The 26,148-nt window shown below is 51.8% G+C and overlaps 1 protein-coding gene across 1 annotated transcript in view; it reads left to right on the plus strand.

Moving 5' to 3' along the window:
* The window catches only part of PI4KA (phosphatidylinositol 4-kinase alpha), a 107,870-nt gene that overhangs the window by 69,201 nt on the left and 12,521 nt on the right, over positions 1–26,148 (plus strand). Inside the window, exons 24-42 of the mRNA XM_037067393.1 lie at positions 3,119–3,189; positions 3,272–3,396; positions 3,991–4,072; positions 4,320–4,403; positions 5,493–5,582; positions 9,625–9,744; positions 12,459–12,551; positions 13,879–14,035; positions 14,293–14,420; positions 18,890–19,048; positions 19,359–19,510; positions 20,897–21,004; positions 21,655–21,782; positions 22,743–22,862; positions 23,023–23,102; positions 23,207–23,400; positions 24,284–24,374; positions 24,747–24,914; positions 25,590–25,643. Of these exons, the coding sequence (XP_036923288.1) occupies positions 3,119–3,189; positions 3,272–3,396; positions 3,991–4,072; positions 4,320–4,403; positions 5,493–5,582; positions 9,625–9,744; positions 12,459–12,551; positions 13,879–14,035; positions 14,293–14,420; positions 18,890–19,048; positions 19,359–19,510; positions 20,897–21,004; positions 21,655–21,782; positions 22,743–22,862; positions 23,023–23,102; positions 23,207–23,400; positions 24,284–24,374; positions 24,747–24,914; positions 25,590–25,643 (2,204 nt within the window). The remainder of the gene's footprint in view (positions 1–3,118; positions 3,190–3,271; positions 3,397–3,990; positions 4,073–4,319; positions 4,404–5,492; positions 5,583–9,624; positions 9,745–12,458; positions 12,552–13,878; positions 14,036–14,292; positions 14,421–18,889; positions 19,049–19,358; positions 19,511–20,896; positions 21,005–21,654; positions 21,783–22,742; positions 22,863–23,022; positions 23,103–23,206; positions 23,401–24,283; positions 24,375–24,746; positions 24,915–25,589; positions 25,644–26,148) is intronic.

Raw genomic sequence — 26,148 nt, forward strand, 5'->3', positions numbered from 1 at the left:
TCAGCTCGTTCTTGCCCGTGGAGAACTAATCCCCAGCTACTTCTGGTTCGTTGTTTCCTTTTGTTGAAAAGTCAGCCTTGACAAAATCTTTCTTTAAAAATCACCCCAGGGACTCAGCTACTGTTTTGTGCAAGATTTCCAGTAAGTCCTTTGCGGAGCACCTCACACTCCTGCACAACAGCCAGGAAGTTAGGCACGCGAATTTGTTTCGGCAGCTGAAGCCAGTGGGGTTAGCTGGCAAGGAAGGTCGGTGTGAGGGTCTTGGAAGTTTCCTCCGCTGGCAGTGGGGGAAAGACTGCGGGGAGGAGAGGCCTGGATGAGGCCAGGATGGAAGGTGCAGGCAGTTTCTAAGAAAGGAAACCTCTCGCACTAGGGGTTGTGGGGTATGGAAGAGGAGGGCGTCACGCTCAGAGGGTCTCACACAAATGACCCAGAACCCCCTGGGGCTATCGTGGAGATGATAGTAACCACTGGCGGAGCTGTTAGAGTAATGGCAAAAACGATTAAGACTGCCAACCCCTAGGGGACTAAGAGTGTACCACATGTCACCAGCCTCCTAATGAGAATATCTGCAGACTCAGTCAGATGCCTCTCAAACCCTCTGTCTTACCTGTCATTCTCTCCTGAGTGCAGTTTTTCTGTCACTGTGTCATCAGAGGAAGTTAAGTTGTACTGATTTGCTCTTGACAGACATTGCCCTCCACGTGATTTCAAATGGAGTATTTGTTTTTGTTCTGAGTATGGTATTTAAATTTAAAGCCAATTAACATGCACCTATTAAGTTTACTTTTTCCCTCCTTTTCTTTCCTAAAACATGAGAGGTGGGAAGGAAATGTCTTTGGAGACATGTTATTATTCATGAATTTTCAGAACCAACCAAGGGAGAGGTTATATAAAATGGTACCAGCCCCCAAAGGGGAGGGCTGGCCCCTCCTCTGTGCCGGCATAGGCCAAGCCCTCCTTGTGTGCCTACGGTGCAGAAAGCCAAGGGCAGGAACCTGCTCCTCATCTGCTAGCTACCCCGTTAGTCAGTACACTGGTAATCTAGAATTAACCTTCAGCACAAAAGGAGAGTGACTTTTTTATTTTTTATTTTTTTTTTTTTATTTTTTTATTTTTTTTTTTTAAAGATTTTATTTATTTATCTTCAGAGAGGAAGGAGAGAGGGAGAGAAATATCAATGTATGGTTGCCTTTCATGTATCCCCTGCAGGGAGTTGGCCTGCAGGGAACTAGCCTGCAACCCAGGCATGTGCCCTGGCTGGGAATCGAACCGCGATCCTCTGGTTCGCAGGCCCGCGCTCAATCCACTGAGCTACACCAGCCAGGGCGAGAGTGACTTTTTTAAAGTAAAAGTCTCTTTAGATGCTACTACGTGATAATGGTGTCTGACCACTGTCTGATTGTTATTTATTAGAAATTTACAATTTCAGTTTCCTAAGCGCTATATGAAAAACTATTACCCTAAACATATATCCCTTACACAAGATTTCCCCTCCCAAACCCAGCCCCTGAGAAGGCAGCCTCTTTCTACCCTTAGGCATCTGTCCTGGTCATACTAATCACTTCTCCTATTTCTGAGAACCATTGGGGTGCATTTATCATCATAAAAAACACATACAAGATGCCTCTTTATATTCCAGACTCTGCTGGGCCCAGGTGGAGAGGTGCAGCACCTGCCTGCCCACTCTCTGTCCTGCGGGCCTTGCGCCCTGTCCTTTAGCCATCCTAGTTAAAGACGCTGGGTGAGTGGGACAGTGTTGTGGAGGGTGAGTCAGCGTTTAATACAGTTCTTTCTCACGGGGGTTCTCGCGGGGTGCTGTTGCTCGTGAAAACCTGCTTTGTACCCCAGTAGCAGTGAGCACACCCAGTGCCCAGATCTTGATTTCTAAATTCCGTTCTCCAATAAAAGAAACCAGGGCTCCGTGGATAAATGGTTGATACTAGGGGGTCTGGGGCAGGGAAAACACAAGATGCACCTGGGACACTGTGCCAGAAAGGAAGGTCATACGAAAAAAAAAGAAAGAAAAATGATGTGGGCTTGTCACAAGGACACTGGAGCCAACCTAACAGAGCTCCAAGGGGCCAAAGCTGGGACAGTTTGAACAGCAAAAGAACTACAGTGCTGGATTATAAATCAGCGGAAGAAATAAATATTCATCATGAGTCCATACTGATTAGATGATTGAACTAAAAAAAAATATGGGAAAGAAAGGAAAAACATTCCTCACAGCCTTCTAATAACTCAAAGTGGAAAGAGTGAGGGACACAGCAAATCCCGATGAGAGGCCCAGTCACTGCTGTGGACGAAACCACTGAGGGGTGCTGAATTAGTGGGCAAAGTTTTAAAGAGATACAGGATATCTGCACAACCTCAGAGTACTTTGTCCAAAATATTCCTCAGTTACCCTGGTGGTTTTAACTTTGTCCACAGATTCTCTTCTGAAGGTGGTGCTTAATCCCCCTCCCAGAGTGAGGGGGATTAAGTCGCTCCTCTCGCAGGGACTCACTTGCTCCCAGGGACTAGAGCGTGGGAAAGGAGAAATAGATAGTGGGCGACCTGGCCGATATCGCTACACGCAAGTGGTCGAGGTCGGTCCAGTCGGCGATAGGAGATGCTGATTTCTCACACACCCGATATGATGCCAGGAGAAGGGCACTCGGACTCCATGCCGTTTTCCCCGACATCCTGTAGCCTTAGTCTCGTCATGAGCAAGTATCGGACAAGCCTAAACTGAGGGAGCTCTTACAGAATACCCGTGTTCTTCTGAAGTGCCAAAGTAATACAGGAACAACTGAGGAGTCAACAGAGATTGGAGGGAGTCCAAGGAGACATGATGCGTAAATGCCACATGGCATCCCAAATTGGATTCTGGGACAGAAAAGGGACGCCAGTGGGAAAACAGAAATCCAAATAAAGCCTGAAGTTTAAGAAATAGCATCATATCAATATCCAAGTCTTAGTTTTGACAAACGCCACGTGAATGTCGGGAAGCTGGGTGAAGTGTGTATGGGAACAACTCAGTCTGAAATCTCGTCCAGATGAGACGTTTGGGAGTAGCTGGGGTTGGTCCCTTCCTGTTGATGCTCCTGACCGTGGACACCCCTCCTTGTTTCAGGGATGATGCAGTGTGTGATTGCCGTTGCAGACAAAGTATTTGACGCCTTCCTGAACATGATGGCAGACAAAGTAAGCCTTGTCAGAGACCAGCGTGTGTCTGCCAGCAGCTCACCGGAGGAACCTGACGTCCCTGTCTCTCCCAACCCTCCAGGCAAAGACCAAGGAGAACGAGGAGGAGCTGGAGCGGCACGCGCAGTTTCTCCTGGTGAACTTCAACCACATTCACAAGAGGATACGGAGGGTGGCAGACAAGTACCTGTCCGGCCTGGTAGATAAGTACGCTCGCTTTTCCTTCGGTGCTCTGCGAGTGCACGTGTGTGCATGTGCGTAAACTTTAATCCGGGAGTCAGGAGGGTCATCGTTACGTTGTCGGTCCGGAAAAAAGTGGAGTCAGAATGAGAACTTTCGAAGGGCAGTGCAGCCTCCCGCAGAATGTCAGTGAGTTTGCTGCAGCCACTACAGCGTCCCAGCCTGGGGCCCCCCTCAGGAGCACCTTCTCCTCCTTACCCCCCGGGTGTCGTGCAAACACTGCCATTTTCTGTGTGCGCCATGGCGTGAAAACATCGGGAGCCCTGGTCATAAAAGAGGAGGATCTCTTAGGGGGTATGGGACAGTGTGACCTGGCCACTGCATAACCAAGATAGGTTGGAAGCAGTCACTCGGGCCTGTGTCTGGCCCCGAGAATTATGGATGGCAGGAGCCTGGGAACATTTCTGACTGGGCGCCCTGCCCTGGAAGCTTCCTGACCTCCTCTGACCCTCAGCCGGGCAGCCAGAGGTGGGACTGGCAACCTCCTGAGGCTACACTCTAAGTAATGTGGGCACGCTGGGGATTGGGCTCCCGGGCTCTGAGACGTGCCTCTTGGTGCAGGTTCCCCCACTTGCTATGGAGTGGGACGGTGCTAAAGACCATGCTGGACATCCTGCAGACCCTGTCACTGTCGCTGAGTGCGGTAAGTGCCCCTGCCCACCATCACTGAGCCTAGTTTATGCTGCAAGTGGTTTCGTTGGGGGTGGGGAGCCCACACCCTACCGTGGCCCTTCCCAGTAAGCCACGTCCAGTTTGGAAGCCTGTCACAGACAGGACAAGTTGGAAGCAGGGAGACAGACGCTCTGCCACTCAGTGTCCCTGGAGGCACAGCTCCAGGAGGGGCAGACTGGGGAAGGCCGTTGGAAGAGGGACTCCCCTTGTGCTTCCAGGATATCCACAAGGACCAGCCTTACTACAACATCCCCGACGCCCCCTACCGGATCACTGTACCTGACACGTACGAAGCCCGAGAGGTAGGCCCAGAGTGGTCCCCTTCTTAAGGGCCATCTCCTGTGTCTGTTAGGGTCAGCGTGTTCTGCATATTATGTCATTCAGTCCCCAGCAGTTGGAGGTGTGAGTGGTGTAGGCCCTGTTTAGCAGTTGCCGTGGTCACACAGTATGAACGGGTGCCAAATGACTCCCAGGTCTGTCTGCCACTCAGCCATGCTGACTCTCAGCTCTTTTCTTGGTTTAGCTGCCAAACAAGTTTTCGGGTACCTGTCAGTTTGTAGCATCTCAAAGCTATACGCACAAGCATGACTGTGAGACGAGCTTCACTGCTCTGAGGTCCGGCTCAGAGCCCTCACTGTGTTAGATTGAAGCCCAACTCAGATGGGAGCTCCCCCAGGCTGGGGCTGGTCACGTTCAATGTCAGGGCCTCTCAGCCAAACCAGCTGCCAACAGCGAGTTTCCCATGTGCACTAAGGAGGCCCGTGTGGTGGCCTTTACCTCCCTGGACCTTCCTTCTCCTTCCGTCACTTACTCAGGACCTGTTGCACAGCGGCTCTGTGATGTGCTGTGAGTGTGGGCTCTACCACACGGCCTCATACGGGAATTCCAGACCAGAGCGTGTGGACTCCCTGTACCCGGAGCCTTGGTGTTAGGGCGCAGTCCCTGCATCAGTTTGCTAGGGCTGCTGTAACCAAGTATCACTGACTGGGTGGCTTAAACAACAGAGATGTATTTTCACACATTTCTGGGGGCTGAAAGTCTTGAGGTCAAGGTGTGAACAGTGTGAGTGTCTTCTTAAGCTCTCTTCTTGGCTGTCTTCTCTCTGTGTTCTCACATGCTCATCCCTCTGTGTATGACTATGTCTTCATCTACTCTCCTTATAAGGACACCAGTCCTATGGATTAGGACCCACTTTCCTGACCACATTTTAATTTAATCACCTCCTTAAGGGCCCTGTCTCCAAATGCAGTTACATTCTGAAGTGCTGGGAGTTGGAGCTTCAACGTGAATCCGGGGGGATATAATTAGGCTATAGCTGTCCATGGTATACGAGGGACTGCCTTCTGATGGCCCAGATACACTGACCTCGGGTTGATCACACCCTCTTTCAGAGCATCGTGAAAGACTTTGCTGCGCGCTGTGGCATGATCCTGCAGGAGGCAATGAAATGGGCCCCTACGGTCACCAAATCTCACTTGCAGGTACTTTTTTTAGACCATCCAATATAAATCTTGATAAGCTTTTTTACACCATCCAAAGAGCTTTACACAAACTCAATACAAACAGCACTAATATGAATAAACAGACCAAAAGCATTCCTGCCTGAGAATAATAGAAGCCTCAGAAAATGATCTGGTTTAGGAGCACCTTAGGGGTAGGTGTGCTGTTTGTGGGTGAGAAGGGCAGGTGTGACCAGATGTGTGGGCAGGTGAGCCCAGGGCACCAAACTGTACACCCCCAGTGAGATGCCGGGTCTGTGTCAGAACTTGGGGCTGCTTGCAAGGTGAGTGAGGAAGTTTCCTTGAGGAAACAAGCAGACCCAGTGAGGCTCACATGGTGAGCTGGGAGGCCCAGCTAGCCAGTGGCGGCGGCAACTCCAAGATCAGGGTGCAGGAGCAGGAGTGAAGGTCGTGAAGCAGAGTCAGGACCCATGCCCATGAGAGTCCACCTGGGCTGCAGGTGGAGCGAGTTGTATAAGAGTCCTTTCAGACAAAACTACTGGCTCATAAATGCAGGTGATGATAAGGTTAGCCATTGCTCTGAAGTTGTTCAAGCGGGGATGAAATGATGCTACAGCATGTAAGGGAAAGAGTCACTACAGAGGAATCAAAGATAAGAAAAATGCCACTAGAAGAAACCTGGCTTAGCAGGTGTGTCAAGAGGAGCTCGTGAAGTTGACCTTGTCGAGATAAAGCTAGTCCCAGAGTGTTTGTGGGTGTGGAACTGAGGTAGGGTAGAGCAGCTAGCTCCAAGGCAGCCTCCTTAGAGGTCGTTGGGAATGCATTTTGTAAGAACCCCTGGGTTTTGCCTGGGGTCACTGTACAGTTCCCCCTTCCACAAAGATGTCGGCGCAGTGAGGATGAAGACACTGGGGGAATGAAAAAGTTAGAGACTTTCATCAGGCAGGCCTACCAACAAAGCCTGATGAAGCTGGGCCTTGTAATTGGGCTACTCCTGTAACTTGACGATTTGTAGCTATCTAGTCTATACGCAATTCTGCAGACTGGGGTGGTTTCTCAAACTATTCATATTTGGGGAGGACTTCCGGCCAAGATGGAGGCATAGGTAGACACACTTTTGGTTGTGCCTCCTCGCACAACCAAAATTAAGGACAACAAAAATTCAGAAACAAACAAACAAAAAAACAGAAAATTGAACTGTACAGAATTGCTACAACCATTCATCCAGACGGGTAAGAGGGAAGGAGTTGGCGGCTGGCAGAGAGGGGTCTTGGCAGGAAAAAGCGGTGGCTGGTGGACCAGGCACACAGGCGGGGGTTGGCAGACCCTGGGTGCGAGGAGGAAACAAGCAGACCCAGTGAGGCTCACAAGGCAGCTGGCTGACTGTGTTCACACATTTGCACGCAAATAAACCAGACGAAAATAGGGGGCAAGACAGACCGCGCAACCCAGGGCCCCAGTGCCTGGAAATAAAGTCTAAAAGCATTGATTGAAAACAGTTGTTGGGGTTGAGGTGCCAGGAGAAACTCCCAGCCTCACAGGAGAGTTCGTGGGAGAGACCCACAGGGTCCTAGAATGTGTACACAAGCCCAGCCACCTGGGAACCAACACCAGAAGGGCCCAATTTGCTTGTAGGAAGTGGTAGAAGGGACTAAAACTCAACAGAGAGCAGAGCAAGCGCCATTGTTTCCTCTCTGACTCCCCCCTTCCCCCCCACCCCCAGCGTCACAACCCAGCCACTGGGTTGCCCTGCCCTGGTGAACACCTAAGGCTCCTCCCCTCACTACATAACAGGTGCAACCAGACCCCCCCAAAAAAGGGCTCAAATGGAAGAACAGATCAAAGTCCCAGAGCCAATACTTTTAAGCAATAAGAGATAGCCAACCTATCAGATGTACAGTTCAAAGCACTGGTGATTGGGATGCTCACAGAATTACTTGATTTGGTCGCAAATTAGATAAAACAATGAAGTGAAATGAAGGAAAATGTATAGGGAACCAATAGTGATGGGAAGAAAACTGGGATTCAAATCAGTGGAGTGGACCAGAAGGAAGAAACAACCAAACAGAAAAGAATGAAGAAACAAGAATTCAAAAAAAATATGAGGAGAGGCTTAGGAACCTCCAGGACATCTTTAAACATTCCAACATCCGAATTATAGGGATACCAGAAGGGGAAGAGGAACAGCAACAAGTGGAAAACTTATTTGAACAAATAATAAAGAACTTCCCCAGTCTGGCAAAGGAAATACACTTCCAGGAAATCCAGGAAGCTCAGAGAGTCCCAAAGAAGTTGGACCCAAGGAGGAACACACCAAGGCACATCATAATTACATTAGCCAAGATGAAAATGAAGGAGAGAATCCTAGAAGCAGCAAGAGATAAGGGGACAGTCACCTACAAAGGAGCTCCCATCAGACTGTCAGCTGATTTCTCAAAAGAGACCTTACAGGCAAGAAGGGGCTGGAAAGTATTCCAAGTCATGAAAGGCAAGGACCTACATCCAAGATTGCTTTATCCAGCAAAGCTCTCATTTAGAATGGAAGGGCAGATAAAGTGCTTCTCAGATAAGGTCAAGTTAAAGGAGTTGATCATCACCAAGCCTTTATTATATGAAATGTTAAAGAGGCTTATCTGAGGAAAAGAAGATTAAAAACAGGAACAGTAAAAAGACAGCAAACTCACAGTTATTAACAACCACACCTAAAACAAAAGCAAACTAAGCAACTAGAACAGGAATAGAACCACAGAAATGGAGATCACGTGGAGAGTTAGCAACAGGGGAGGGGAGAAGGTACAGAGAATAAGTAGCATAGATGGTAGGTAGAAAATAGACAGGAGGAGGGTAAGAATATATGGGAAATGCAGAAGCTAGAGAACTTATGACACGTGGACATGAACTAAAGAGGGGAATGTGGGTGGGAGGGGGTGTGCAGGGTGGAGGGGAATGAAGGGGGGGAAATGAGACAACTGTAGTAGCATAATGAATAAAATGTATTTTAAAAAGCTATTCATATTTAGGTAATGTCTGGTATCTTTTGGCTCATGTAAAGGAAAGGGACCTTATCTCCTAAGGCTTTAGTCTAAAGAGACTCGAAGCTTCCTTTCATTCCCAAATGGGTTCAGTGGACAAAGTGGGATCATTAGGGAGAGCTGTTTATTTTCTTCAGCCCGGCCTAAGGAGAGAGTGGAAAATAAAAAGGCTTGGTATGTCTACCAGGTATCTATCTCTGTGGCCTTCTCTGTCCCTCCCCTGCGCATCCTGTCTGTCTGAATCCCTGCCCCACCTGGATTTCCTGCCTGCAGCCCAGCCCACCCTGAGCCGTTTCACTAGCAAATCTCAACACCTCCCTGCTGCAGGTGTTCATCAGCCACCCCCCCCATCACCATGGATTCATGGTTAGGTTTCTGGGGCTCCAGAGACCCTCCAAAACCATTGTTACAGTTTTGTGTGTAAATGCTCATGTGCATTTTTCTGAGGGGAGTTGTGTGGTTTTCCCTAAATTCCTTTGCCCAGTATAAAGGCCTTTCACATGTGGCCTGTCTCTGGCCTGGGTTTACCAACCCCCTTTCATGGCCCTTGTACTTGCCGCTTCTGCAGTGTATACCCCAGGGACCCCCAGAGCAGGAGGCCCCTTTCACCCCTCCAGGTTCTGTCGGGGTGCTGCCTCTACCCTTGGCCCCCTTCCCCTGGACTCAGGCACTTTCTCTGGCTTCACAGCTGGGCTGCTTGGCAGTAGAACTGCCTGCCTGTGGACAGCAGGACCAGGGCTGTGCGGCTGCTTCCCCGGCACTTGGCAAATAGCAGGTGCTCACAAGGACGTGCCAAGGAAGCAGTGGTTCTCTCACATTTACTGTGCACCAGCTGCTCTGGGGACCAGCTTCGTCCTGCGGGCGGAAGCAGCAGCCAGTTAGAGAGGGTCTCTCGCTCACGGAGGGTCCCACAGCAGTTGGGAGGGGACAGACCCAGCACCAGAACCAGTGTTTGCTTCCCTGCCCCCCACCCCAGTTTATAAAGTGTTACTTTTACCCTTAAAGTGAAACAGCATTTTTCCCTGTTTCAGGAGTATCTGAACAAACATCAGAACTGGGTGTCGGGGCTGTCTCAGCACACGGGGCTGGCCATGGCCACTGAGAGCATTCTTCACTTCGCCGGCTACAACAAGCAGAACACCACTCTCGGGGTATGTGAAGGGGCTCCCGGGGAGCAGAGAGTTCCTTCAGCCATGAGAGCCAGTGTGGGGGGAAGGGGCAAAGCCAAGTGTAGCCTTTCATTAAAGCCACGTGGGCACCCACAGGCTGCCTATGTGAGGTCAGACATCTGACACACTGAAAGTGTCTGTCAGTAGATCAGAATCTTGCAAGAGAGCCCCAGGTGCAGGGAGCAGCTGGTCAGTAAAGCAGGCCTTTCCTGGATGTGCTTGCTTTGAAAATATTGGTTGATGGAGATCTAAGCTTGATTCATTAATGAGGTCAGATTTGGATTTCTGTGACATCTTGATTGTTAGACACAATCAGCAACATTTTACAATCATGTTGACCTGGAATGTTGGTCAGCTTCCTGACGGTCCTGTGTTCCGCAGATGCTGAACTGCGTGCACACATCTTCAGTTGTATCTTGTTCCGCTCAAGATTAACCTAGAGGACAGCATGTCCACTAGTAGTGCTTTCTGAGTGAAAGCAGTGCCTCGGAGCAAAGCAGCGGTTGGGGGCAGGCGGTTTAACTGGCAGCCTGTGCTTTGGTGTCAGCCACCCCCAGGGCCCGGTGGGTGTGGCTGTGTGCTCCCCTGGTGCTTCCAAATGCTCTCTGACAGCGAGGGGTGTGGGGAGGCTGCCTGCCTGACTTTCAAGGATGTGGTCTGGCTGAGGTGCAAAGCTGAGCACCAGGGAGGGAGGCCAGCAGGACCACCCTGTGACCTCGGGAGGAAGGGAGAAGCCCATTAGCAGGGCCAGAGGAAGCCAGTGTCTGCTTCCCTCATGTCACCCTCGGAACACTCACCCAGAGGTTACTGCGGCGTTTTCTCTGGAGGCAGTAGCATCCCAGACACAGGCAACAGGGGCCAGGCTGCCACCCCCGGGCCTTCCTGCTCTGGCAGGACCAAGTGGCATTGGCTCAGCTCCCCAATCTGAGTCTCCACCCACCTGAGGACACCCACCTGAGGACTCATGGACTAAGAATGCATTTGACAACTTGTAGACCTTCTCTAGGCTACAGTCATCAGACTTGAGAGATCAGTTTTGCCTAAAAGACTTCAATATTATTCTCAGGAAATTAGATTTTGTTTAGGTTTTCCCTTTTCTGTTGCTGAAGACAGAAGGACACTGCTTTGTCACATGGCATTTGGAGCCCTTTCAAAACAGGATTGCAGACCAGCAGTCAGCTCTCAGTGCACTGGGCATGGGAGCCAGAGTGGTTACGTACAGAGGGGGCTGGCCTGCCCTGTGGCCCACCAGTGCTGCTTGCTGCCCTGGGGCTCTGCGGGCATCAGTGAGCCCCCAGACAGCCCAGTAAGAGAGTGCTGTTACCCCTGTTTTGCCAAGGGGAGCACACTGAGTTTTGGGGAGGCTGCATGACCTCTCCAGGGTCTCACAGCTGGTCAGTGGCAGAACCCGGTCCCACTGCGGGCCTGCCAGATGCCAAAGGCTGCACTGTCTCCAAACAGTGCAAAGTGGTTTTAGGTGGCCTTTATTTATTTTTTTTTAAAGATTTTATTTATTTATCTTTAGAGGGGAAGGGAAGGAGAGAGGGAGAGAAAGAACAATGTGTGGTTGCCTTTCGTGTGTCCCATGCTGGGAACTGGCCTGCAGGGAACTGGCCTGCAACCCAGGCATGTGCCCTGAGAATCGAACCGCGATCGTCTGAGTCGCAGGCCCGAGCAGGTGGCCTTTTTAAAAAATAAGCCAATTAAAAAGTTTTATGAGAAAATCACGTATTTTTGTTCTTGCTTGTGTTTTGGTTTTTTTCAAAATGTGTACTTTCTTCCCCTGATCCTCATCATCCCCCACACACACAAATAAAGAGTCTCAAAATTCCAACAATCGAGAAATTCATCTTGCTTGGTAATGTCCGTATGTTAAGCAGTGGATAGGTCATGTTGGTTGGTGGTAAAAGGCGCTGAAGGAAAATGTGAGAGGGGATGGTGTACGTAGGCAGTCTTCAGTGATGCTGGGCAGAGCAGCGACCGCCAGGGCTCAGGAGAGGAACCGTGAGACCTGGAGTCCTGAGACCTGGAGGCCTGGAGGGATGGGAAGAGGCCTAGGGGCCAGGGCCGAAGCAGGGGAAGAGGGGGGGTGTGGTTTGCACATACTCTCCCCGTCCCGTGGGTTGGTCATCTCCCCTCAGCGTGCCTCTGCACAGTCGGCAGCGAGTGGGTGGTTCAGAGCCCCTGTAGCTTTGCTGGCTCTGTCACTGCTCTCACTTCAGTCACCCTCTACCATCTCTTAAGTCACATGTACTCACCAGCGCCACCACAGAGGGGACATCCCCTGACCGTGAACTTCACAGCATTTCCATTGCAGTTCACGAGGACCTTCACAGAGAAGTGAGGAGTGTTTTCGTTGCGGAGGTCCGTCCGTCCCTGGGGGTGAAAGTCATCAGGGCAGCGACATGCAGCTACAGTATGAGCTGCCTTGCAGACAAATTTTGCAGATTAAAACTTTAAAAAAAAAAAACTTTTCTATGGGACATACTAGACTAGGGGTGTTCTAAAGTAATTCATTTTATTGATTTGTCAGCACTGAAGATTTTTAATAACCCTGGATCTGAACATTTTTTTTTATCTTTATGGGCACTTTATTCAAATGGATCTGAACTTCAACAGTTGGACGTAGGTTTAGCCGTGGTAAACACGACGGAAACGTTGCATGGCCTGCAGTAATTGCTGATATCTGTCTGCAGGTGACACAGCTCACCGAGCGCCCCGCCTGCGTGAAGAAAGACTACTCTAACTTCATGGCGTCCCTCAATCTGCGCAACCGCTACGCGGGCGAGGTACCTGTGCGCCACCGTCCAGGACCCTTCAGAGTGTCCCCTGGGTCTGATGTCAGTCAGCTCCCTCCCAGCAGAAAGTGAATAAGGAGTCCAGTGAATATGGAACTCACTCCTTTTAGGTGGACTTGGAGGCCGGGGCCCTGGGACCCTCAGCCCAGTCTGGAGCGTTTATGACAAGCGCTTGCCGCAGGGGCTATACTGAAGTGTTCTGTTTTAAGTGCAACTCACATCCGTTGAGCGCCATGCAGTATCTGGGGCAGCTGGGGAGCTACAGCTGTGCGTACTATTATTCCCGTTTTACAGATAAACTGAGGTTCCCAAGGTTAAGTAACTTGCCAAAGTCACACAGGCAGAGCAGGGTGGGGAACCACAGCTGACCACCATGAGGGCCTTTTCCACCACACCACAATTTATGCTAAGTCACTTCACCTCTCAGCCCTAGTTCCCTCATCCATGAAACACAGAAGCTAGCCTACATCATTTCAGAGGTCCCTGAAAGTCCGCCCATGGCCTGGTCTGAGTGGGGAGGCCCCTCTTCCCCAAGAGCTCTGCACCTTGCTTATTCTAGTAGTTGCTTTTCCCATCAGCCCCAGCAGTGGGACCCATGCTCTGCTCAGCTGCCACTGGCCCGAGGTTCCAGTCACTGGGAATTGCTCTGAGCGCCTATTCCACATGTTTTGAATTCCCAGTGGCAGTTGGAAATCTGTACTTGGGGGAGAAAATTATATATGATTTTTAAAATAGTGAAGCTGAGCCCTGGCCAGTAGCTCAGTTGATTAGAGCATCATCCCGATACACCGAGGTTGCAAGTTCAATCCCTGGTCAGCATACATGCAAGAATGAACCAATGAATGAATAAATAAGTGGGACAACAAATGATGTTTCTTTCTCTCTCTTTCTCTCTCTCTTCCTATCTCCTTCCCTTCCTCTCTCCCTCTCTAAAATCAATGAATCAAATATAGTGAGAGTGATTTTGTTGAGTCACTGATTAATTCTGAAGGAACTTTATTCAACCCACATTCACGTGGCCCTACATGAGTCAGTCCCCAGGCTCCATACTGCAATGCAAAGATGACAAGACCGCATCCCTGCCCTCGAGGACCATCTAGAATGGTGCGCACACCATTTCTAAAAGAGGGTTCCCAAAAAGCTGGGAGCAGTCGTGCCATCATTGGCATGAGCCTGTCCCTCTCTGCATCCATAAGGTCTAGTCTGGGACAGGGAAGCATCCTCCAGTCCTGCCTTGCTTGTGGTTAGGTGGCTGCCAGGGCCTCGCCCGTGTGCCTGAATTACATGCGCCTCTGCTAACATGGCATGCTTCTTGTAGGTGTATGGGATGATTCGGTTCTCCAGTGCCACAGGCCAGATGTCTGACCTGAACAAAATGATGGTCCAGGAGCTGAACACAGCACTAGACCTCAGTAATCCTCAGCACTACACACAGGCCATGTTCAAGTTGACAGCAATGCTCATCAGCAGCAAAGGTAAGGGATGAGCACCACGGACCTCGGAGCTCATTTGTAAACAAATGTTGGCCTTCAACATCCCTGGTGAACTGGAGTTCTGGCCGAAGGAAGAACTGGAGCTCAACCCATGGAGATCTCTGTGGCCTCTCCAGTGGGTGGGAGTAAAGAAAGAGCGTTGTTGGCCCAGCTGGTGCTGACCACCTTGCTGACCTTGGGAGGCTGTGGGTTCAGCCCATCATGTTCAAGGCTTCTGAGCACTGCGTGTTTGATTCCAGATTGTGACCCACAGCTCCTTCATCATTTGTGTTGGGGTCCCCTCCGGATGTTCAATGAGCATGGCATGGAGACTGCCCTGGCCTGCTGGGAGTGGCTGCTGGCTGGCAAGAACGGAGTGGAAGTGCCGGTAGGACGCTGGTGGTGGTCTGCGCTTGAGGGTGGAGCAGGGAGAGGGGTGAAGAGAGCTCCTCCTGGATCCTCGGCTGGTGAGCTTGGAGACCCCAGGCAAGCCCCTCACCCTGTGAGACCTCAGTCTCCTTATGTATAAGAGTGTGATATTATTGACTGACCACAGGACAGACGTGGTGACCCCAGAGGACGTTTGTTAAAACCTTCCCAGTGGTGCCTAGAAGCTGCTATTTTTCCAAAATTCACTAGGGGGAGCCATTTCTCTGAAATTGGAACACCTGTCAACCTGGAGTGGGATCCAGCATGGTGTGTTTGTCCACAAGGATAGTTCTCTTGGTCTGCTAATTTGGGAAGGGGCAGCCTCCCTTGTGTCCACATCTCTGAAGTTTCTACTGGAGAGGGCCCACAGGCAAGGTCATGTATGCCCTTTCAGCTGACCGAATGAACACCTAGAAAGGGTTTTGTAGTTCAAAGATCCTATTAATTTTCATAGTAACAGAATTTGACATTTTTTCCCTACGTTTTTAAGATGACTTAGTGGTCAAAAGGGGTGGGGGGTTTTTCTTGTCCCCCAAGGGAAATGAGAGTATTTCCAAAGGTGGAATTTGTATGTTCCAGGCAGGTGGTAGTGGCAGCAATCATACCACTTCGTGTTATTTTATAACTGCGTGGAGTTTGTGTCGGGCACACCATTCAGAGCTGAAGGAAATGTTTCAGTTTAGTTGCCTTTGCGGGAGTTGCCTACACAGGAAGAGGCACTTGCCCCTGCCTCTCGGAAGATGTCAGCAAGGGCCCTGGGCTAACCAGTGGCTCCTGGACCCTTTCTAGGTGGAACTAGGGTGGACACTGTGTCTCACCTGGCCTGCTCCACTCCCATCAGAGAGTGTGCAGAAGGGCCTGTGGGGGTCACGCCGCAGCCTGCAGGGTTCCGGCCTCAGAGCAGCGCCGCACGTCTGTGCCGTGCGAGGAGTAACCGGGGCACTGCGGCGGCGAGGAGCTGCTGTGAAGATCAGGTGGCTGACCCACCGGCAGCGCCCAGCACACAACAAGCTCCCAGGACGTGCTGGCTGCTGTTGGTGGTGGGATAGGGGGCTGTCATGGGCAGGCAGGGGTGCCCCAGTGACAGTTGTTTGCTGTGGCCGTCACGTCTGCCTGCTTTCTCCCATCCTTTATGTTTTGTTCTTGTTTATTTTCCTAAGACACATGTTATACACCTTATAATGTTTTTCCTAAAAGTCAGAAACCTTTCAAATAAATAAGACAATAATTCTTTAGAAGCCCTATACCTGTATCCTAACATGTTCCATTTCTCACACTCTCCTGTAGATGCCAATTTGCAGTTGTTCTCTTCGAACCAAAGAGCTTCCTTTGGCATTTCCTGTGGCACAGGCCTGCTGGAAACAGTCTCTCAGCTCCAGTGCGTCTCCACTCTTACGCATCCGGTTACTTCTCCGGGATGTAGGATCCTGGGTTGACGTTTTTGTTTTGTTGCTTTCAGCGTATAAACGCATCCTCTGTCGTCTGCTGGCTCGCGTTGTCCCCGGGGCACAGCCTGCAGGGCTTTGGCCACTGTCTCAATGTGTGCTCTGGCCTTCTCCCCTTTGGGCTAATTTTAGGGTGTTTTCCTTTAGTTCTGATGTTTAGTCGTTTGACTATGATGTGCTGAGGTGTGGTTTTCTGTATGCTATCTTGTTGGGATTCATTGAGCTTCTTAAATTTAGAAATCTGGGGTTTTTAACCAAACTTGGAAAGTTTGGGGCCAATACTTCTTTATGAAAATGTTTCCCCCCATTTTCTCAGTTTGAGATTCCAGTTACCTGTGTGTTGGTGATGCGATGTTATCCCATAGGTCATTAGTGTTCCTCGGTCGTTATCATTTTTCCCCTCTGTTTCACTTTGGTGCATTTTAATTGGCCTGTCTTCCAATTCACTGGTATTTTCTTCTGCCTTATTCGTTGTGATTAACCCATCTTACATATTTTTAGTTCCCATATAATTCCTAGATCCAGGATTTCTTTTTCTTTTATATAGTTTGTGCTGCTCTGGTGAGAGTCTCTATATTTTCACCTGTTCTTTAGATCTTTGAACATATATGTAATAATTATTTTTAAGCTGTTGTCTGGTCTGTTAGTTTTATTATCAGGGCCATCTTTGGGCTGGTTTCCATAGACTTTTTTTAATGCTATGAAGTTTCTGGTTGTGTACCAAGACGTGTGTAGAAAAGTGGTGGAAACTGAAGAGCATGTCCGATTTCTTTTCCCAGGGATCAGTAGGTCTTTCTTATGTCAAGGAGCTAAAATGACTGTCACTGCCTCCCGAGGGGCTAGTCTTGGCAAGAAGTGTGGGTTCTTGCTCCTCTTCACCTCACCTTCCCTTAGATTTTATTTCCCAGCAGTTAGGAAGCTCAATCATGGAAGGATTGTTATGTCAAGCAGGGTGCCGTTTCATCTGGGGTCTTTCAGACTCTCTTGTCTGTGCCCTGCCCTGCCCCCCCCAGTGCCTCTGCTGGCCTCAGTTTGCTCAGCCTGTGGCAGACCTCACACCCCCACCGGTGCCCAGACCCAGCACTGGCCTGTGAGCTGCCAGGGCTCGCTGCTTCCCAGAGAGATCTGCTCTCCCTGGGAAGCAGTTCCTCGTGGCTTTCTTCACCCACCACTCAACAGTCTGACCGATACATGCAGTATCTGTGTATACGTGCATACGTCCAGATTCTCCTCACTGTTGGCTCAGGATTGAAGGGCGTCTGTTTCTTCTCACTCCCCATCTCTGCCTCTGCAAGTATCTGCCGTCCAAGCCCAGCAGCACCCCTGAGGCCTTTCCGCTTTTCTTCCTGGGTCCTTTGTACTGTTGCATTCTGGTTTCTAACTTGTTCTATTATAAAAGCTGTTTGCTCATTATAGAGAGGTGGAAGGTACGGGCCTAACGAGAAAACAAAAATCATCATAACCCCAGCTTCAGAGGCAACCACTGTGGCTGTTGTGCTATCTTCTGCATTCATGGAGTGATAAAGAGCTAGCGAGCTTCTTGGTCTCATTTCAGTGTGAGGACACTTCTCGTCAAGGTCTGGGCCTTCTCTCCACTCCGGCAGAGGGAACTCTGGTTCCTCCGTGTGATGCTCTTATTCCTGACTCAGAACAAATGAAGGAGGCCCAAACTGGCCTCTGCTTATACCCCGGTCTCTGCAGAGGCCAGAGTAATTCTTCCTTCTGCTCAGACAGAATTCTCACAGCCATCTGTGACTTCCCTTTTCGCACTCCCCACAGACAGTCATCAGCAAGTCCTGTCAGATTTACTTCCTACCAGAAGCTGACCACTTCCCACATCCCAGCTGCCCCGCCCCCCAGCCCCAGGCTCCGTCTGTAGCTTGCTTCTGGGTTCATCTGTGGCCCTGCTGTAGACTATGTGGGTGTGTTTGTCTTGTTCATACTCCGTTCCCTGAACCTAGAAGGCCCTGGCCCAGAGGCAGTGACCAGGACATTCTTCTATAACAAATGAGTGGTTGTGTGGCCCTCAGCTCTGGCTCATCGGTGTGGGCAGCCCTGCAGTTTCTCCATCTACTCGTGGCACTTACATGTCTTCGCAGAAAACAGAAACCCAGTATAGTGCCTTGACCAGGGGGGGGTTCATCCTCCTCATGTTATGGGCAGTTCGTTGATATCTCAGGCCTGTTGCCTGTGACTCTGCCACCTATACTGTGTGGTCTTTGGCCTCACCCTCAGGGCCTTGAGATGGCTCTTAGGTCTCCGGGCAGGAAGGATGGCAGAGGGCCAAGGCCAGCGCCACTTGCCATGCTCTTCGTCCCCAGGGCCTCGGCCCAGCCAGTCCCCACTTGCTCATTAGAGCACATGAAAACGTGTGGCTACCCCACCCAGCAGAGGCCTGGGTAGGATACTTGTGACTGGTCACTTGGCCACCCCCACAAAACCGTAAGGAAGGAGGAGGAAATAAATACTGGGCAGAGAGCCAGGGCATCTACCGCAGGCACCAAGCCTCAGTTGCCAGCACTCTGCAGGGGGCTCTGGACACCCTCGAAGGAGCTGCCTGGTGGTGTCAGGCCAACAGGGAGGCAGTTCCCCTGCAGAACCCCTTGCCCAGCCCAGTGGCAGCTGCAGACCCCACTCACCTCCCACAGTTCTTCCCCAGCCTGTTTAGTGGCATGCCGGCATCGTGCCAGGTCCATGTGGGGAAGCCAAAGGAAATCGGTTCTGGTCAGAGGTCTGCTGTCACCGAACAGTCCTGGCCACTGTCACACAGAACGTGGCCTGGCCGTAGTTCAAGAATGAGCTTCTTGGTGAGGGGAAAGGGAGGGCTGGGCGGTGGGATCGTAGGTGATCTGTGTTTTTAATCCATCGTTTCCTTGGTTTTCTAAACTTTGTTCAGGGAGCATCTGTTCATTCAATAATTAAAATCATTAGTAAGCACCTTTCTGCCCTTTACAAGGAGCTAACAGGCCTTGTGTACTTGCAGTTTATGCGGGAGATGGCAGGGGCCTGGCAGATGACAGTGGAGCAGAAGTTCGGCCTTTTTTCTGCGGAGATAAAGGAAGCAGACCCCCTGGCAGCATCAGAAGCGAGTCAGCCCAAGCCCTGTGCCCCCGAAGTGACCCCTCACTACATCTGGATTGACGTATGTGCCTGGGCCCCACCGCCTCACCAGGCTCAGCTGTGCTCCACCCACTCTAGCAACAGGGGCGGGGACCCCCTGGGGCCCGTGGCCCAGCGCACGTGGGGCTCCAGGGTTAAGGTTGTCTTAGCTGGGGGGCATTGACCATTCCAGCCTCGTCCCCATTCCATCCTTGTCCCCGGGCCCCTGCCAGTCTCTCCCTTCTTCCCTCAGACCCCACTTGCCCTCCTGAGCAAAGAGCTCCCCGCCGGCTGGCCGAGCTGGCTCTGGGTATGGACCAGCCAGGCCCCAGCGTGTTGTCCCTCCCTCTCAGTTTCTGGTGCAGCGGTTTGAGATCGCCAAGTACTGCAGCTCCGACCAAGTAGAGATCTTCTCCAGCCTGCTGCAGCGCTCCATGTCCCTGAACATCGGCGGGGCCAAGGGGAGCATGAACCGGCACGTGGCGGCCATTGGGCCCCGCTTCAAGTGAGAGCGCTCCTCCTCTGGGGGGGCGGAGTTGCTGATGCCAGGGGCCCTCTCATGGGGGTTTCCTATGGTTGGTACTTATTCACCAGCACCTGACCGAGCCCCCAGGGTGTTCGAAAATGACTTGGCCCACTGCCCCCACTGCATGGAGAGGTCAGGCATTGTTGTGTCCCCAGCAGGGACGTATCCAGGGAGCTATCCACACATGGACCTGGGTCGGCCGGTCTAAATTGGCTGGGGGTGGGCAGCAGCAAAATGGCGCCACCGTTCTGATGGCATGGTGGTGAGTGGAAATTAGCAGGTGGTGTAACAGGCTCAGGTAGGGGGGCCGGCAGTGACTTTGGGCAGGTCACTTTACCCCTCTAAGATGTCCACAGAAAACTTCTGACCATGCCAACTGCAGGCCAAGTCCTGTGCAAAACACCAGACCCACAGGGGAAGGCACGTAATTCCCTTTGGGACATGTGGCCTGGTGGGGGCCTCAAGCCAAGTGCTGTGATCAGGGGTGCTGCGGACACAGCAGGAAGGCCAGCCAAAAGTGGGGAGGGATCCGAGCTGGGCCTGCAGGTGCCTGCGTGGTCAGGTGGAGGAAGGTGCCGAACCCACTGGGATTTGCCACTGCTCCTGCCTGTTGCCCTTCCTGCTGCCCACGGGTGGTGCCAGCTCTGTCTGCCCCTCCCCTGAGCTCCAGACCCACATTCCTGCAGCCGGTGGGCGTCGCCCTGGGCTGTGCTTCTCAAACCACTGTGAGGAAGGGCTAGTTCTTTTTTCCCTGACTTTAAATCTGTCACCAACCTATACCTTTATAAAATGCCATGAGAATGAATTACTGGAAAAGGATCCACTCAGCAGTGTGGGATTGCCGTAGGAATGACTAGGTGCCCCCTCTGTCCCCGTACGTAACCTCGTCACAGACCAGCACTGTCTGTAGATGCTTGTTCAGAGCCCTGGCCTGGCAGAACCAGGTCCTTGGTAAATTTTTTTAACCTGAATTAAATGTTTTTCCTTCATGGCACCTGTAGCTGATGGCATCGCAAGGAGTAGTTTTCAGACGGCTTGTTCAACGGGGGCTTACAGCCGGGGGAGATTAGCACACACATCCTTCAGTTTGCCCCAGCAGAAGTGGAGGTTAAAGAAGAACCTTTCCTAGGAAAAACATTTTAATTTAATGTAAAAAAGAAGACCCTTTCCTGATTCATCTTGGGTATAACAAACCCGTGAGCTGCGATCAGCTGGCTGATGCCGCAGTCCTGGCCACCTAGCTCTCTGTCACCTGCAGAGTGCTCTGAGCCCAGGGACCCGGTGGTTTGCAGGGTGGACCCAAGCCCCACGGGGGTTTGGTCCAGGCTGCGCGGGGCTTTGATTCAACCCCTGGTTCTCTCTTAGACTGCTGACCCTGGGGCTGTCCCTCCTGCACGCAGACGTGGTTCCAAATGCCACTATTCGCAATGTGCTCCGAGAGAAGATCTATTCAACCGCCTTTGACTACTTCAGGTACTACCCCTGCTGTGCCGTGCAGTATCCAGGGAAAGCCAGCCCCAGACAGTGCCTTGTTTGTCCTGGACCCCGGGAAGTCACTCACAGGAGGAAACGCTTTGCCTGGTTTATGCCACCAGCTTCGTTCAGCAACCCCAACCTCCCTGGATGTGAATATCCTCAGCCCTGTGCTGTTTCAAGTGTACACTTAGCTGACCTCCCTATGAGATGAACTACGAATCAGTGCAATTGACTTAAGAGATTAAGTGCATCCTTTTAACTTTCCAATTAATATAACTTTCCATATTATAATTAATATAATATGGTGATTGCGTGAAGAATTGCAAATAACCTGCCTCCTGGGGCTTTTGCGAGTGTGGGTGGTGGTGTTATGCGGAGACAGTTGTGGTTGCACAACCCGCCACAAGCACACCGTTCGGCCGAGGGCAGGAGGCGTTGCTGAGGACAGCGGCAGAGGTGGTCGCGAGAGTGCAGTGAGAACATCATACTTCCTGTGTGGATCAGTGAGGTGGCAGCTGCTGCTGACAAGCTCTGGGATAACCCCTCATTCAGCTGTCACTGGTGTTGCCTCTCGCTGCTTTATGATGTGCTGCCTTTAGTCCCTGACTCCAGGCACTCAACTCTTATCCCCTTGTGGTTGTTTGAAGCTGTCCCCCGAGGTTCCCTACTCAAGGAGAAAAGAGGCTGCGTGAAGACATAAGCATAATGATTAAATTTTGGACCGCGATGTTCTCAGATAAGAAGTACCTGACCGCCAGCCAGCTGGTTCCCCCAGGTGAGGGCGGCTCTGAGCAGTGCAGCTGCTCACGAGTGGGGGTGCTGAGGCATGGGGTTGGGGGTGCTGCAGGGCAGCTGTGCAGTGGGCAGCCCTGAAGGGGCCAGGTCAGAAAAGCACTAGGACCCTGCCTGGCCGCTGCTTCTCCAGCTCCAACCGAGGAGCATGAACGAGCACAGGCAGCTCTGAGCAGGTGCCATCGCTGTAACTTGCCCCGGTGCCAGCTCAGTTCACGGGCACCCACTGCACATCTGTCAGGCCCCTACCGGTAGGACCTAGTCAAGCCGACAGGTGATTTCAGCCAGAGGGAATCGTGGGGGCACCCCTCAAGGAGAGGTGCTTGGCTCGCTGGAACTGGGGAGCCAGGACAGTTTTCTGGAAAAGGTAACATGTGAGTCGAGTCCTGAGCTAGCCAGGGTGGATGCCACAGAGTAAGCAAGCAGCAGACCTGCAGAAGGAAACATGTTCTTGCCTCTCTAAGCGTGGAGCTGATTACATGCCGTAAATTAGAGTGAGAAGTGGAGGTGCTGCAGCCAAACCCACAGCTGGCACCCTGACTGCCAGGAAGCGGAAAGAAAAATGAAAAATGCAGACACAGTGATTTCCTCAGTCAGCTTCCTGACTCCACGTAGAACAGGGCAACAGCCCTTATCGTCTGCCCCCACGGGTCCTGGAGTTACTGCTGTCTTAACAGACAGCATGATGCTGGGGTCAGATAACTGCCACCAGTGATCAAGGTGACTGCCATATTTGTCCCTTTCTGTCTTAAAGGCTGGGAGGAAGAGATAAATTTTAGTAAGCTTTTCATCCAGAATGGTTAGATAAAGAACTCCTCAGGTGTCTGGGTTGGCTCTGCAAAGCCGTCATGGGCCATGTGTCCCTGCCTCTTTCCATCGGCTGCCTATCTCTGGTGAAAATTCAGGCACCTCTTTCTAGAAGTGACAGTGTGTTTGCCCGCAGATAACCAAGACACCCGGAGCAACCTGGATATAGCCGTCGGCTCTCGCCAGCAGGCCACACAAGGCTGGATCAACACCTACCCCCTGTCCAGTGGCATGTCAACCATCTCCAAGAAGTCAGGTCAGTTGAAGGTTTACTGACAGGTCCCCCAGGTCTGAGTCACATCTTGGAAGTTCAGATGGTGAACAGAGCGCTGAAAGACAGCTTCCCCTGGGTTCTCGAAACAAACAGTGGGCTGGTGACCTCCAAGAACACATACACGGCTCCTCTTTCCCCCCAGGCATGTCTAAGAAAACCAACCGGGGCTCCCAGCTGCACAAATACTACATGAAGCGCAGAACGCTACTGCTGTCCCTGCTGGTAAGGCCCCACTCACACGGCCCACAGTGCTGGGGAGGAGAGGGGAGCAGAGTGGCATGTGGGCGCGTGTGGAAGGCACATCGGTGTCTGTCTCATCTCGCAAGGCCACCGAGATTGAGCGTCTCATCACATGGTACAACCCACTGTCGGCCCCAGAGCTGGAGCTGGACCAGACAGGGGAGAGCAGCGTGGCCAACTGGAGGTCCAAGTACATCAGCCTGAGTGAGAAGCAGTGGAAAGATAATGTGAACCTCGCCTGGAGCATCTCTCCTTACCTGGCCGTACAGCTGCCAGCCAGGTGGGCCCAGGTCACACCTGCCTGACAAGGGCCTTGCCAGAGGAGCAGGGCTTTCACGGGGAGGAGTGTGACGTGTCTCATCAGGGACAGTCAGGGAAGCAATATTAGTGGGCTGGTCCTCTCCCCTGGACATTCACCCCGTCCCCTGTGCCCACAGCATAGACTCCCTGGGCCCGGGGAGGTCACGTTGGCATATTCAGAGTTCCAGTCTTACACAAGGAGGGAAGAAAGTACATGGAGGCCAGCACTTCAGGGAGTTGACGTGGGAAGGGCTGGGTTTCTCCCTGGATGTTGTCTTTCAGTGGCAGGCTACTCGAAGGAGGCAGTACTCAGAGGAGGCAGCCATCAGCCAGGGGACTGGAAACGCTCCCATGGAAGCTCTTACAGGGGCAGAATTTTTAGGTCGATGGTAGCTGAGAGGGACTTCCGAGTCCCTTGCGTTCACCCCCACCGGAGGGAGCGCATCCCCATGTGAACGTTTACAAGGTTGGACCGTTCTTTCCCCTTAGTCTGTACTTACTCACTGACAGCTTCCTCCTCTGGTTCTGACTCAGTCCTCTGGATGCAGACCATAGCCTAACCGTGCTTATAAAAAAAAAGTTTGTCTGGTGTTAGCCTGGGGCAGTAACACCTGATTACCCATACCCACCCTCCCGTCTCCTACTTGCCAAGGTGCCTTCTTGCCCATGGATAGGCCCCTCTGGGGGCCAGGACAAGGGGGTGTTCTGAAGGCAAGCACTGTAAAGGGGGGCAGCCCTGAATGGTGAGATAGGACGATTCTTGTTTGGGATAGTTCTGGCATTTTATCCCAGCTGGGCTGGTGCCCCTCCCTGGTGCCCCTTCACCAGCAAGGCTGTCCTGACCACACGCTCCATGGCCACAGGTTTAAGAACACAGAAGCCATTGGCAGTGAAGTGACCCGTCTGGTTCGGTTGGACCCAGGAGCCGTTAGTGACGTTCCTGAAGCTATCAAGGTAGCGTAGTTGCATGCTGGGGCCTGGGTTCAAAATGCGCAAAAGCAGAATGACCTCTGGAAATGCCTGGAAACTAGAAATGTGACAAAAACCTGGTGATCTCAGTGGTATAATGACTTTTTTCTAATTTCCTGTGTTCTCTACTTCTCATAGGAAGCATTTGTATTTTCAGTAGAGAAATATTGAATGTGCTTCACCCTGGTTGAAATTATGCTGATTTACATAACTTTCAAAGCTTTTCCCACCTTGTTTTAAATGCTTTATAATCGTCACTTTTGAGGGCCATCCTTGTGATGGGGCACAGGACCGAGTATTTCCAGAGGGGCCCCAGGGACCGCCTGAAGGCCAGCCACCTCCCTGTCTCCTTCCCAGTTCCTCGTCACCTGGCACACCATTGATGCGGACGCACCTGAGCTTAGCCACGTGCTGTGCTGGGCGCCGGCGGACCCGCCCACGGGCCTCTCCTACTTCTCCAGCATGTACCCACCGCATCCTCTCACGGCACAGTACGGGGTGAAAGTCCTGCGGTCCTTCCCCCCGGTAAGCCCGGCTGCTGGAGCTGGCCTCAGTGGGACTGCCCGCCAGTGTTCAGGCGGAGAGATGAGAGGGGGCTTTATCCCAAAGCCCACCATAGGCCTGGTTAATCATTGGTCCTCATTTCTATTCAGATAGTCATAGAAGATAGATTTAGGTCTGACTCAGAGGTGTTTTCTTGTATTTCTTTTTTACTCTGAGTGGTTGAGTTAAAACAAGGAAGTTTACTTGAGTTTGATTCTAGTTGTGGCCCTGTGGGCCCATCGCCCAGTGACCCCACATGACAGGCATAGCGAGAGGCGGTCAGTAGAATGTTCCAGAGTCTGCATTACTGTGGCTCTGGCGCACAGGTCTGCTGTGACCTCAGCCCTTGTTCCCAGGCAGGCTCCAGCAGTGAACGCAGGGGGGTGCTACCCTCTCTTCTTGTGGGCATGGGAGCCTTAGTCCTTTGGCTTTTTCTCACCGATATGTGTTTTGAGCCACTGGCCATTTTTCTTGCTGTCCCCTGGCCTTTCCCAGAGTCTCAGTATCCTGAAGGCTGAGTGCCACCAGGGCCAGTCCCCGGCTGGGGTGGGAAGGAACCTGGGGAGTCTGCCATGTTGAGTTGTTCTCACCATTCCTAGACGTGAAGTATTGTCCTTCCTCCCTGGGGTCACGGTCACTTCTCCTCCTCGTTTGCAGGACGCCATCCTGTTCTACATCCCCCAGATCGTGCAGGCCCTCAGGTATGACAAGGTAAGGCTGTGCCTACGCATGCCGCCCTTCATGCTGACAGCTGTGCTGGGTGCTGGGGCGGGGCCCAGCACAGCTGGGCAGGCCGTGCCTCAGGAGCAGGGCCGCCAACACATGACCATTGTCCCCGAGCTCCTGTCACACGCATTCCCACTACGATTGTCACCACTGTCCATGGCCAGGAGGCCCCCACTCACCCTGAGGTTCAGTCTCGCTCTGCAGAGTGAGCATATTCCAGAAGTGTTCTCAGCCATTGGCTTAGGCTGGGCAGCCTGGCACGGGTTCCTCACTCTCAGCAGCTTTCCTAACTCCCTGAATCCTTCAGTGGGAAGCGATAAGGAAAATGAGATGAGGTGATGTGGTATTGGCTTGCGAGGGCGGCCAGAGCAAAGCACCACCGACGGGGGTGGTTTGCCAACAGAAGTGTATTTTCGCACAGTGCTGGGGACTGGAAGTCCAAGATCAAGGTGTCAGCCAGGGTTGTTTCTTCTGAGGCTTCTCTCCTTGG

The sequence above is a fragment of the Sturnira hondurensis genome, unplaced genomic scaffold (genome assembly GCF_014824575.4).
Source record: "Sturnira hondurensis isolate 20B ecotype Veracruz unplaced genomic scaffold, ASM1482457v3 Scaffold0017254, whole genome shotgun sequence".
NCBI classification, from domain to species: domain Eukaryota; kingdom Metazoa; phylum Chordata; class Mammalia; order Chiroptera; family Phyllostomidae; genus Sturnira; species Sturnira hondurensis.